The sequence below is a fragment of the Buteo buteo genome, chromosome 5 (genome assembly GCF_964188355.1).
Source record: "Buteo buteo chromosome 5, bButBut1.hap1.1, whole genome shotgun sequence".
Taxonomy (NCBI): Eukaryota; Metazoa; Chordata; class Aves; order Accipitriformes; family Accipitridae; genus Buteo; species Buteo buteo.
In genome coordinates, this window is record NC_134175.1 from 37664983 (window position 1) to 37677975 (window position 12993).

Below are 12993 nucleotides of genomic sequence, written 5' to 3' on the forward strand. Positions count from 1 at the left end.
TCAGCATTCACTGAGCTGGGTATTGCAGTCCGTAAAAGTCTTCAGCTCTGGTAGAAGAACCTTGTATACCCAGAGCAGGAAGGCAAAAGTTTTGCTTTCCCAGGTATCCTAGCTAGTGATGGATCAGAAATAATAGACCTTGTCCTCTTGCCACTTTCCTTAGTTTTGAATAGTGCCACTGTATGAGAGGTGAAGACATTTGCAGGGGAGAGAAAGCAGGGTGAGACCTGCAGGGACACTGTGGGGGAGCAGAGAAGAAAGGCTGCAGCACCCATGGAGGAAGGCTCCTGGAAATCTCACAGAAGTCCTGGGGTCTGCAATGACAGCTGTGGAGGACAAAGCAGCCAAACAGACTGCACCGTAGTGTGTCCTAGGGATACATTTATCCCAACAAAAGGCTGGCCAAAGAGCACCAGGAGCACCTTCTACCTCACGTCCTTGGGCTGCCTTCCCGCATGGCGGAGGGGAAAGATGCCCGCATCTCACTCCCACAAGGGTATAGAAGCAATTGCAACACACACACCGACCTGTAAGTTCAGAGGTGCTTCCAGGTCCATTAGTAGTTTATGTGCCCTACATTACCTTGGAAGATGCTCTCTTAAGGGTGATCTGTACTTACCTTTCTGTCTCTCCTAACTGGTCCCTATTCCTGTTAGTGAAAGAGCACTTAGGTGGCTGGAGCAGTCTGGAGGGATTGGGCTCAGGCAGGACCCACATCCCTTAGAAAATGAAAAACTGTGAAACTATACCCATTTTTTCTTACAGAATTTAATTTGCTAATAAAAGCAGAGAGGGAGGCACTAGTTCTACCTTCAATAAGCAAATGTCATGTTTTGATCAGTATTGAACAAAGCATTTTGATTTAGCATTTAGAGATGACTGCTCATGCTGAGTATTTTAAATTCAGTGTCAGAACTAGAATACAATATTAAAAAAACTTCAAGTCCAAATGAAACATTCTCACCTGTCTGAAAATATGTATGTATTCTTCCATTCTGGGGGACAGCATGACTTTTTCAGGTCTCACTCCAAGTGAGTGTGAAGCCATATTTCCAAGCCCTACACAAACAGTGCTGCTTTAAAGAAATGTCCCAGGAATGGCTGAGGATGCAGCTTGACCGCACAGGCAGCACTTTGGTTGAAGTAGCATTAGCTATAGGATAGAAAGGTTCAGGACCCAGACCTGGAGGACTGACTGCCGTGGTGCAAGTGTAGTGAAATGGAAGCCGTGCTTTTTCCCTCCTCAACACGAGTGTCCACCTCCGTAGACTTCTGTCAGGGAATGTCTGGAAACAGAGACCCAGAGACTAGTGTGTGCATTTGGCCAGTGCTCTGTTCAATCCAGTTTGAAATGATTTTCTGCTCCCTTCTTTTAAAGACCTAAGAGTATGCACACCTGCAGAGAACAAGTGACTCTCACCTCTCGTGCACAAAGTCCTTTCAAGATGTGGGGTGTTGTTCCCATCTCCATTTTAAATTGGGGGAAAAAAGGCACTGAGAGAGTCTATACAATCCTAGTTACAAAGCAAGGAGGGGAAACTTTAAGGGAGCAAGGAGGTCTATGGGTAAGGCCTCCAAGCCCTATCCTTCCTATACTGGCACAGTTATGGGGAGACTCACAAGTGGGGAATGATGCTGGAGATGTATGATTCAGAAGCAAGGCTGTTCTGCGCTCCAGCCTTCATTTATTTATTTGCTTTTTCCAGGAAGAGTCTCATCTATTGCTGCCTGCATAGCTAGAGACTGCCCTTTAATCCTCTGCTTTATCATGCACTGTGAGTTAAATACCACAGGAGTACAAGAGCCCTTAAGGGCACAACATCCATTTTTGCTGTAGCTGTCCACAGCCAGCTGAGTTTACAGGAGTGCTTTTTTTTATGGTTTATCTATCTCTGAGCAAGGATTTCTCTGGGTTTTATTTTACCTATTTTTGCTGTTATTTCTTGGTTTGGGGTTTTTTTTGTCCCAGTTTTGAGGCAGGATGTAAAAGTGATAGTCTGGGCAGGGCAAGAAAAAGTTGTGGTGGTTGGTAGCTTCTGTGCTTACAACTGAAAATACTGTGGCATTTCCAGAGCGGTGGTGCTGCAGTGTGCTGTTCGCCAGGGTCAGCCCAGCTCCTCTGTCACAGATGGCATCTTGAAGACAGCTGATGCTGTTTTCCCATTGCAAACAAACCATGTGGGAGTGCTGAATGAAAAGGAATTTCCTGTCCCTTGGACACCTCCTGTTAGCTCCTTAATTTTGCTAGTCTCTCCTCATTTGGGGCTTTACCAGCTCAGTCCTACAGGGCCCAGCCCACATGTTGTAGAGGAACGTGAGGGTGGGCAGAGGACAGAAATGAAGATGGCTGTCCTGGACCTCGCAGAGAAGCTGGCGTCTACCTGGCAGCCATAAAAGCTCCCCCAATGCTCCTACAACATACTGCCCCCAGCTCCCACCAGCTCCCCGAGGCCAATGACAGGCAGTCCTACCTGTCCTCTCAATTCATCCCACTGGATAAAGCATTCCTCCTCCCCCAGCTATAAATGCCATGTATGTGGGATGGACTGCTCCTGAACCCATAGCACCCTATGCACACAGGAATCACTGCCACATACTTGTGTTACATGAACCCATGACGTGCTGCAGTGTCACGACCTGGAAATCGTCTCCTGCTGTATAGCTCAGCAGCATCCTGCAAAATCACAGTGCTGCTTGGAGGGGAGATGCTGCCGGCTGTCACGCCAAGAACTCCCATCAGTAATAAAAGAGCTGCCTCCTTTCCCTGGCTCCGCATGCTCAGCCCCTGTGTGGCAGAGGCAAGGTCTACCATGATCGCTCACCTGGTGGAACAGCAACTGTGGGGACCCTCTGAGATGCCGGCGTGCTGGATCCGTCTCCCACCTCGCAAGGCTCTCACTGAGTGTGGAGGCGGTTGTTAATGGCTGCAGAGAGCTTGGGGCATAGCGTAACCACCTGCCCAGATGGGACCTGCTGCTCCTGTTGCTCTGCCAGATGGAGCAGAGGAGGCAGGGAAGGAGAAGGGCTCGTGCTGCCTCTGGGGGGGGTCCTGGCCCACCTGGGGCTGAGGAAGCTTTGAGGCAGAGCCGTCCTTGAACCCCAGCTTGCATGAGAGGAGGCAAGCCGTAACAAGCACAAGGTTTGCCTGTTAGTCAGCAGTTGAAGGCTTGGGGGGGCAGCCTGTTTGAGCTGTTAATGACCCAAAATGGAAGAGTCCACACCTCCAAAAAATACCTCCCCAAGACAGCTGGGAGCAGCTTTTCTGCATACGCTGGTGGGGGCTCTGCCCAGACCGTGGAGGTCTCACCCTTTGAGGGGCTCAGTTTCAGTTTTGCTGGAGTTGCGGCCCCTGTGGCCTGAGGAAAGCCAAGCATGGCGTACACGTCGCTGTGAAAGCTGCCTGCCAGTGGAGCCCCATCACAGCAAATGCACTTAAAGGGCATTGAGCAGAAGAAGGAGTGTTTTGTCTTCCCCAGACCCATGGGCTCCATGACAGCGCCTGTCATCCAGTGGTCAACAGCACTCAACAGGGTCCAGCCGGCCCGGTTCTGCCGAGCCAAAACACAGCCCAGCTTTGTACATATTTAATCAGTTCTTTAGATATTAAAAAATGTGCATGGAGAATGATTGATAAGAAAATGCCTGATTATAATCAGCTAATTATTTTTTCCATATGCTAAGCATTCACTCGAGCTCTAATCATTATGAATACATTTTCAGTTTATGCTATATGTCATTCAATGCTGGACATTTCTCAGCTTGCACACCTTCCTTGTACAGTTCCAGCATTATTCAGAGGAGACCTTTGCTAGATGTCTTGTGGACTGGAGACATCCTGCTCGCTGGTCCAGTGTCTTGCCAGTCTAAAAGACATCAGGGGTCCCAAGTTACCCGTTACCTGGACTTCTGTGTGCAGGATAGACTGTTCACTAAGCTCTTGAAACATTTTGGGGACAAAATTAATATTTCAGAAAGCAGAGATAACAGTTATGAAGGAGTCTATACTTCCTATCTGAATTCATCTGAAAGCAAAGAATCCCTGAAAATCTGTGTGTAGCAGTAGTTTGTATGAAAAGTGATTGTGCGATGAAAGCATTCCTGAGATGAAGAAAAGTATGATGTGAGGATAATGGACTCCAGAAAAGCAGCGGCAGCAGCCTCAGGGGACCAGAGCAAGGAGTGTCTCCTGGGAAGGGAATCTGAAGGATAAAAGAACTGCGAACAGCTCGCGGCTGCCAAAAGGGATGATACTAAAGGCACAACAGCAAACTGTGCCTGTGCAGGGGAAAGCTCAGAAGCGTGGGAAGAGAGCACTGAGGCTGCATCAGGAGCTCTTTGAGGACCCAAAAATCAGAAGAGGCAATCACACAAAAGGCAGAAAGAAGAGCCTGCAACTAATGAAAAGTCTCTAGAAATCACACAGGCATGGGGAGCCATCAGAGCTGAACCCCAGGATGACCACACAGAAATACAAAAGGCAACAAGAAATGGGTCCATAAGCATATGTAAAGTAAGAAGAAGAACAAGGCAAGTCTATGAGCTCAAATAATATTTGATACAAAAAGGGCCAAAGAGTTAAATGTTGCCTTTGTTTCAATCTTCAAAACTTAAGCAAAATAATTTTAATGAGGAGAAAGGAGCCCAGGGCAGCATCAGAAAAAAACAGACTCAAAAATATTCAAATGAGTTAGCTCTGTCCTTGTCAGCATGTCCTAATGAACTTCAGAGGAAGCTGCAGGAACAGCCTCTGACCCATGAGCATTTCATCATCAGGAACTTGGGGAGGATGCAGGAGGTGCCAGGCAGCTGGGGAAATGCAAGCAGAGTACCTAGCTTTAAATATAATATCTATCATTAAAGAAGGTAGGAACTGAGGATCAGGGAAATGAAGGGCAAATCAGCTTAACTGATTCACAGAAAGATATTAGAGTAATTTTTTTAACGAAGCAATTGATGAGCATGAGAGTATAACCGTATCTAATTTGGGAGGGGAATTGTCCTAGTGGCTAAGGACGAAGCAGTCCGATATTCCGTGACTTGGGCAATGCTTTTGATGCTTTGGCTTAAGATTCTCCTAAACAAACCAGAGAAATGTGGTCTACACTAAATAACTGTAACACAGGTGTACAGCCAATTAAAAAACTGCTTTCTCAGTAGTTGTCAGTGGTGGACTGCAAACTGGAAACACGTTTCAAGTAGGACTGTTTTGGACTCTGCTCTCTTCAATATTTTTATTAATGGCTTAGATAATGAAATAGGAAGCGCTGTTATAAAATTCACAGATGACACCAAGCTTGGAAAGGCTGCAAACACTCTGGAGGATCAGATCAGCATTTGAAATGATCTTGGCAAATTGGAGAAATCAACAAGATGGAATCGAATAAAGAGAAGTGCAAAGCACTACCCTTAGGAAGGAGAAATCAGAATCCCAAACACAAGCTGGACCAGGCAGTCACACTGCTGAAGACTGTGATTCTGTGACATATCAGTTTATTTCATTAGGGTATCGAAAGCAAAGTGCAGTGCTGATTCTGCATCTCTCTGCACTAGGGACTGCACCCTCCTGGGGAGGTCACTTGCAGAAAAAGGGGGGCAGGATGAAGAGGTTCTGCAGATGATGAACAGGAGTGAGGAGAGGGAGGGCATTACCTGATTCCCCACGTGATCAGCTCCGATGTTCACATCTCCTCTTCCAAATCAGCCCAAGTGCAGAGTCCCACTGGTGCCACAGCATAACTTTCAATTATGAATCCACCTCTTCCCACTCCCTCATTCACCCTCTTCCCCATTGCCTGCAGAGCACAGCTCTGCAGCCTTGAGTCTTGGCCACTGGAGGATTTAAAGGTGCTAGGTTGAATAAAGAACTTGTCATATTCAGCTGGAACTCACCCTGCCACAATGTTGAGGGATGTCACATACTAGGTGTCCCTTTCCCAGCCTGTATTTGCAGAAAAAGGTCCCTCTGGCTCTCTTTTCCCAGTTTATCACCAAGGACTATCTTGCATCATGGATGAGGAATAGAGTGCAGGGGATTGCATTGAAAAGCAGTATGAGTTGGAAGGGTCCAGTGGGAGCTCGGTGACTCATCTCCCGCGTACTGTGAGGTACTTGTGAAGCTGGGGTGAGGCAGAGATTCATGGTTATTTCTAAAGAGCTTTTTGGAGTAGAGTGATCTCATGGGGACTATGAGAATTTGGGAAGTGGCGGGGCAGCCTAACTCAAGCAAATGCAGAGCGCAGAGCAAAAGTCAGTACGCTTTACTGTACTCCACTAGAAACCCATGGTTGGAGAACATAGCTGAGCCTAAAGAGACCATCTGTGGCTAGCTATGTCCCCTACAGTGTGCAGAGCCCATCAGGGAAACATCACTCTTCTGGCTTTTTTTTCACACCCTTCCTTGTACTTTTGGCCACTGCTGGAGGCAGGATGCTATGACAGACAGACCCCTTGTCTGAACCAGTACAGCCACTTTCCTGCTCTTAGGTTAAGATAAAAGGCAGCTAAGGATGGAGCGTATAGGATGAGATTAAGGCAAAGAGATAAGTGAGGGCTGAGCTTCTGGAGCTTTGGAAACAAAAGTGGTGGAGTTGGAGATTGCCACAAAAGCTGAAAGAATTTACAGAACGGGAAGGAAGGGTTTGTGTATGCAATGATGTCAATAGAGGGAAAGCCTGGCAATGAAAGTGTTATCTCCCAGGAGGATTGGTTTGCCTTGGCCTGAGCCATCGCTGCTGTGGATGCAAACATTAAGCTTTGATCACAGCTGCCAGAATCTTCCCCTGACACCCAGCAAGGAAAGCAATAGAAACAGGCTAAAGCGTGGCAGCTGTCTGGCTGAGGTGAAACTGCATTTGGAAAGGAAACCGAAGGGGAAAGTGCTGCTGAAGGTGAAAACAAGAAGTGACAGCTCAGGTGGCAGGACAAGGGCTTTATGAGAAGCAGGACGGAGTAACTGGCTGGAGTGGACTGTGATTTTTTCCTCCTGTAGATAATGTGAGTGACAGCGCAGGGGTGATGTACCACTCACTGTCAGCAGAAGCCTTGTTTTGGTGGTTTCTTTACTGGCAAACAGGAGAAACAGTTCCTGCCCCAAGAATTTACCTGTCTCTTTCAAGAAAATGCATGGCAAGTGTTGGAATAAGAGGAAGGTTAATTAGAGGCTGAAAGTCCTGGTGAAAAGATCACTTGGTGGCAGTGGCTGACAATGCGCAGAAGGTGACTGCTTGTCATTTCTGGGAAACTGCTGCTCCAAAGTTGCCTTAAATTGGAGGCTCACAACTGCTCGGGTTAATCTCACAGGATGACAGTGTGCCAGCTGATCCTCCCTTGCCCATCCAGAGGCACAAACGCAGTTGTCCTTGTCGCGTCTGGGTTTTGCCCATGTTCTTCCAACAGTCCTTCTAGCCATTGGCCTGAGGACCTCTCTCGTGACCAACAGGCTCACTGATGGCAATACACCTGTGTCCCAACTAATCCCAAGAGACAAAAGGCCACCTGCAGCACACAGCCCACATGTGTCCACCCTCCGCACCAGGAACATTTCCTTGCACAGAGACTGCCCACGTGCATCATGATATGGTGTGGGCAGGTATTGCAAGGCTCAGAGGAATCCTAAAGTGACAGGAGCCTTACCACTGGGCCATGATACTCACCCTTGGTCATGCTGCACCTTGATCATCTGGAAAAGAAACAGTCCAGTTATTCTTACTCCGGAATGAAAATGAGTGTGAGGGTGGGGGTTAAATGGAAGAGGTAAGTCTTCCCCCAGAGTTAGCAGTTGTCAGCTTGCTCTCCCAGATGCTGTGAACATGCACTGATTGGGTATGCAGCTGCACTGACACAACCCTTGCCTAGCCAACCTGTATTGATGTTGCTTACTTGTTGCTTTAAATCCAGTCTGGAACCAGGCTCTGTGCTCTTTGGGGCTGGGTCACTTACTGTGATAGTTTTGCAGAAGAGCAGTATTTAGGTGCTGGGTACTCTCCCATATATAATAAATGAAAGGAAGCATAAGATACCAGCATAAGCCATGTGTACTACAGTTTTGGTATAACCTATTGCCAAGGTATTGTTGTGTTTGCCTGTGCTGTGAAGCACAAAGCGGCTTCTCAGCTCTGGGAAGTCATCCCTGCACCCAGGATAATCACTAGTCCCTCCTGCCTGGACTCTACAGACCTCCACAGGGCTGACCATGATCTGATCCTCTGCATGGACTCAATAATAATAAAGCCACAGAGAAAGAGCAAAAAAGGCTAATATATGGAAAGAGTGAACACAGTGAAAAGAGATCAGTATTGTTTCCTGTACTTATTGTTCCAGATTCAGCATGTTTTAATTTGGAGCGCTGCACTGGGTTAGCCCTACCATGTTAGCTCAGAGATACTATGCCTTGTCCTGGCAACAGCATAGCCACATCAATGTGGCAATGCAAGCAGATGCATTAGAAATTTTTTTTTGTAGAATTAGCTGTCAGGTTAATGACCCGATCACATACTATGGGCTGTCTCCAGGTCCAGAGCCATCTAGAAAATCTTTTCATGGCACAAACCAGTGCAAGTAGAAATGTCTAAAAATGTAAGAATGGCCAAGGCTCCATCTAGCCAACTGCCCTGTTTCCATCAATGGCCACAAACAGACATAAGAGTGAAATAAGAACAAGACAAGTGTATGTTCCCTGAATACTTCTTCCAGCATTCAACAATTTTCAGCTCAAGGAATTTCTTCTGATGCTGGTCCAGCCAGGTCTATACATGAGAAAATGGGAATGAGTACAGCACATCTTCAGTGCCCATGTTCCATAGGAGTTTCATTTCACCAATGCCACAAACAAGGGATTTCATGGACTGGGCAACAATCTGGACCAACACATTTTGCATGAAACTCACAGACATTTTCCTTCCAAAGAGGTTGGTTTTCACAGAGGATCGTTGAGAACAGATTTTGTGAAGAAGTGGAAGAGGGCAAGATAAACTTGGGAGCAGTGGAAAAAGACAAGGCCATTACCAGAATCCATCTGAAATTCTCATATAGACGTTTCTGCATTAAAAAGAGGGAAGTGCACGAAGAGAGAAGTTCACACCAACCTGCTGTCTTCCCCACATAAACAGGATTTGGCTTGTGGAATAATTGCTTCTAGCTGGACACTTCTAGTTGAATACAGTTCTTCCTGAAGGATTTCCCACTTAAGTCTGGCCTTTAATTGGAAAGTTTCACCTCTAAACAAGAATGATCCTCGAGGGAGGAGTGTTTCTGTAAGGGGATGCACAGAGCTGAACATAGGAATTCCAATCCTAATTTATCTTAGGCAGACAAAATTTGTTTCGATGGGAGCATTAGGCGTCCTGCAGCTTGATATAAACTGATGGACTCTTGCTTACTCTTGGCATTTGCTCTTGCAAATGAATCACTGTTACTTCCGCCTCCCTGCCCACCCCTCCACTTGGTTTCTTTTTAATTTTACAGCTTCCTGAGCTTGACACTGGGAAATCGATAAGTAATTTAGACCACAGTAAATACAGACGAAAACAAGTTATTTTGTACTTTTATAAATATTTGGAAACCAAAATTATCTAAGAAAACAGGTGCTCAGTTGACTCAGCAACCCATCCATCAGCATCACACAGTTAATTGCATAAGATCATAAACATTTATAATTAGAAGGCAAACAAACAAGAATTTTATAAACAGCCCTCTTGAATCAGGCTGCGCATTAAATATTTGTGATAAGGTAATTAAGAATAGATTTACAATCCTGGCGCAGTGTTTAATACTTCGGAGAATGGATTTGATTCTGTGGAGAATGTTCTACAGCCAAGGAGAAAACATTCAATTTCGGCTCTTTTATCCAAGGCTTAAAGTGGTCTCAGAGAAACATTGGCTCTGTCATTGATCAGAGTGGAATTTCATTCATTACAGATCAGACAGCTCATTTAAATATATGTCTAATGTCCCTTGTCATGGGCTGATCCACTTCAGGCCTGCTTCAAAGCTCTGTCTCCTCGGCTGGATCTGCAGGCTTTCCCTAAGTCCTGCTTTTTATGGTTGATACTTTGATCAGAAGATGCCAGAATTCTCAACCGTGTTGCAAAGTAGGGAAGAAAAACCACGTTTTTCTATTATGACATCATGGTGCTTGGTTATGAAAAGCCGGCATCACTACAGGATTACAGCTATGCAATCTCAGTGGTCTATGGGAACCAGAGGGAAGATCTCTCTTGTACTTTAGAGCCCAACACCATTCCCTGTCCCAAAATAGCCAGATCTGCATACTTAATCTATCCAATGTAATTACTTCTACAGCCAGTAAGCAGGCTCAGCACCCAATTACAATGAATGCGAGAGTCCCCCTGAAGCTAATCGGTGCTCAAGTCAGCAAGACTTCTAGTTATACTTAGAACCAGAGAGGCTAGAAACTCAATCTGTACTGAAGCTAGGGCTTAAACTATGTAAAATCAGATGCAGACCCTAAGAAACCTGGTGGCTGCATCCCATCAGTGAGTAATGGGGAGATCAGCCCTAAGGGTAGGATGACCTTCAGATATTTGGGGGTTTGATATAGCACAGGTTTACTCTAGTAATTATCTGCCATCAGAAACTAGAACAATCTGGAAAAGGTGGGTGGAGGGTAAAGCATTTGATTCATCAGGGATAACCATAAACCACTTGATTCTGTGCTGACCTCCACACATTGCTGGTCAAGGCAACCTCCTCGTTTAGGCATGATTTTGCTTCTTATTTCTTGTGGGTCTTTTGTTCTTTGCTCCTGCATTTATATGCTTGCAACAGGCAGGCAAGAGAACTGCTCTTCCTAGAAATGTTTCTGATAATCTTGATCCTGACCAAGAATGGTGAAGTGATCCTTACCAAGAACAATGAAGCTCTCCATGTGCTGACTCACCCAGTTCTACCTGCTGCTCTGGCTTCAGTTACATGGGACACAAAGGCACTTTCCTAACAGACAGATTGCTGCAAAACAAGGACACTTGGACCCCCCCCCCCCATTCTGCATAAATCCCACTCTCTGACAAAGCTTGTTAATTATATTACAGTGTGTCAGCTAAGCCAGTCTACGTGAGATGTTGCAGCTTCCTCCAGCCTCAGTGGAGAAGAACAACACAGTGATGCAGTCACTGCTGGACCTAGTGCTTTCGAAGGATCTAGCCACAGCCTGGCAGCTTGAATAATAACAGAGCTTAATACTCAAGTACTGTCATTGTCTAAACAACTTCTGGCATTATTTAATCCTTCAATCCTCTTGCAAGGGTGGGAGGATGAGAGAGACCACTGGGAGGTGAGCTAACTGCTGGGTGAGCAGAGCGCGAGCTCCTCGCTCTCTTTCCAATGCAGAGACCATTAGAAGTCAGATGTCCGGCAGCCCAGTGCCCTGCCCCAGACATCAGCTCTGGTATACGCAGACGGGTAGCAGGACACGTGCGTTACATGCACACTCGGCGCACACGCACGGTGTGATCTCCTCTGCCCTTCCTTCCAAGTGTGGTGTTTTCCCTCTTGGAAGGGAGCAATGATGTACGATGAGGTACCTGCTCTGCAGATGAGCAAAATTTTGCCTAGGATGACAAACCATTTACAGGTGTAGACAGACCCTTTTTTTTTTGCTTGATTGCCGCCTCTGGCCTCCATGTGCGTGTCTGCTCTGCTGCTGCGTGTGTGGGGAGACTCGGGCTGTGCACACACGTGGCGTTGGTGCAGCAGACGTCACCAGCACGTCGGATCCAGTTACACCCCCTCCAAACACACGCCGTTAGCTGGGTGAATCATGCCTATGCAGCATGCAAAACCAGTCCAGTGATAGATAAACCTCGGGCGTTTATTGGTAAACAGATACTGTTTTGCTGTAAGAGCATAACTCACTCAGCTGCATTTACGATCTGTTTATTGATTGCTGAGATAAAGCTGTAATCCTTTTAATTCAGGGGAAAAGGGATCCAGCAGAGCAGGAGCACCGGTGCTCTGCCAGTCGGTAATTAAAATACATGATTTATCGTTGAATAAACACTGGCTGAGGGAGAGCTGAGCTAACCAGCTATCTGGGGGCAGGACGCTGGGGTAGGTTTATGGTTCTTTCTAAAGTTTTGTTTCTGTTTTATGTTTATTTCTTTCCCCCTTCCCTCCAGGTCTAATAATACACGAAGGGCCCTCGGTTTACCGGATTTTTAAACGGTGGCAGGCGGTCAATCAGCAGTGGAAAGTGCTGAACTATGACAAAACAAAGGACATGGAGGAACAAAAAACAGGGACCAGGACAAATCAGCGCCCCTCCTCCCAAACCACCCACTCGTCCTCCACTGGTGGTACAGCCACTAACTCCGCTCCAGCCGACAGCGGGGCACGGGCTGCCGGCCATGCCACAGGCACCCTCTCTGACCACCACTGTGCTTATACCATCCTGCATATACTCAGCCACCTGAGGCCTCACGAACAGAGGAGTCAGTCTAGTAGTAACAGAGAGCTCGTCATGAGGGTCACGACGGTCTGAGCCGAGGAATTCAGGAGGCCTTAACGTGAAGCGGAGGAGACAAAGAACTCATAAAGCAGAGGAGCATGGTGTGCCTTTTTCTTTCTCTTTCCTTTTCTTTTCTTTTCTTTTTTTTTTTTTTTCTCCTCCTCTCCTTTTCTTTTTCGGTAACTGCACAACATATAAGAGGCGGCACCTGGCCAGCTGAGGAAAAAAAGCAGGTGGAGGGAGAGCTGCACACTCATGCTAAAGAGGTTAATGTTTTCCAGCCAGTTTAAAAAAAAAAAAAAAAAAAGAAAAAAAACAACAACACAAATCACAAAAAAAACAACAAAACAAGTGCAATACAGACTACAAACTGAGTAGGCAGAGTTCTGGGGAAGCAGAGGAACAGACGGCTTAGCATGTCTTACAAATCCTATTACCTGGAATAGGTAATGCTCTGTACACACCCCCCGTACACACACGCATGTGCACACAAACACACACACACACAGACACACACACACAGTGTGAGA

The 12993-nt window shown here is 46.4% G+C and overlaps 1 protein-coding gene across 1 annotated transcript in view; it reads left to right on the plus strand.

Moving 5' to 3' along the window:
- Positions 1-12496, plus strand: part of MARCHF4 (membrane associated ring-CH-type finger 4) — a 103740-nt gene extending 91244 nt beyond the window's left edge. Inside the window, exon 4 of the mRNA XM_075028701.1 lies at positions 12135-12496. Within this exon, the coding sequence (XP_074884802.1) occupies positions 12135-12496 (362 nt within the window). The remainder of the gene's footprint in view (positions 1-12134) is intronic.
- The last annotated feature ends 497 nt before the right edge of the window (positions 12497-12993 follow it).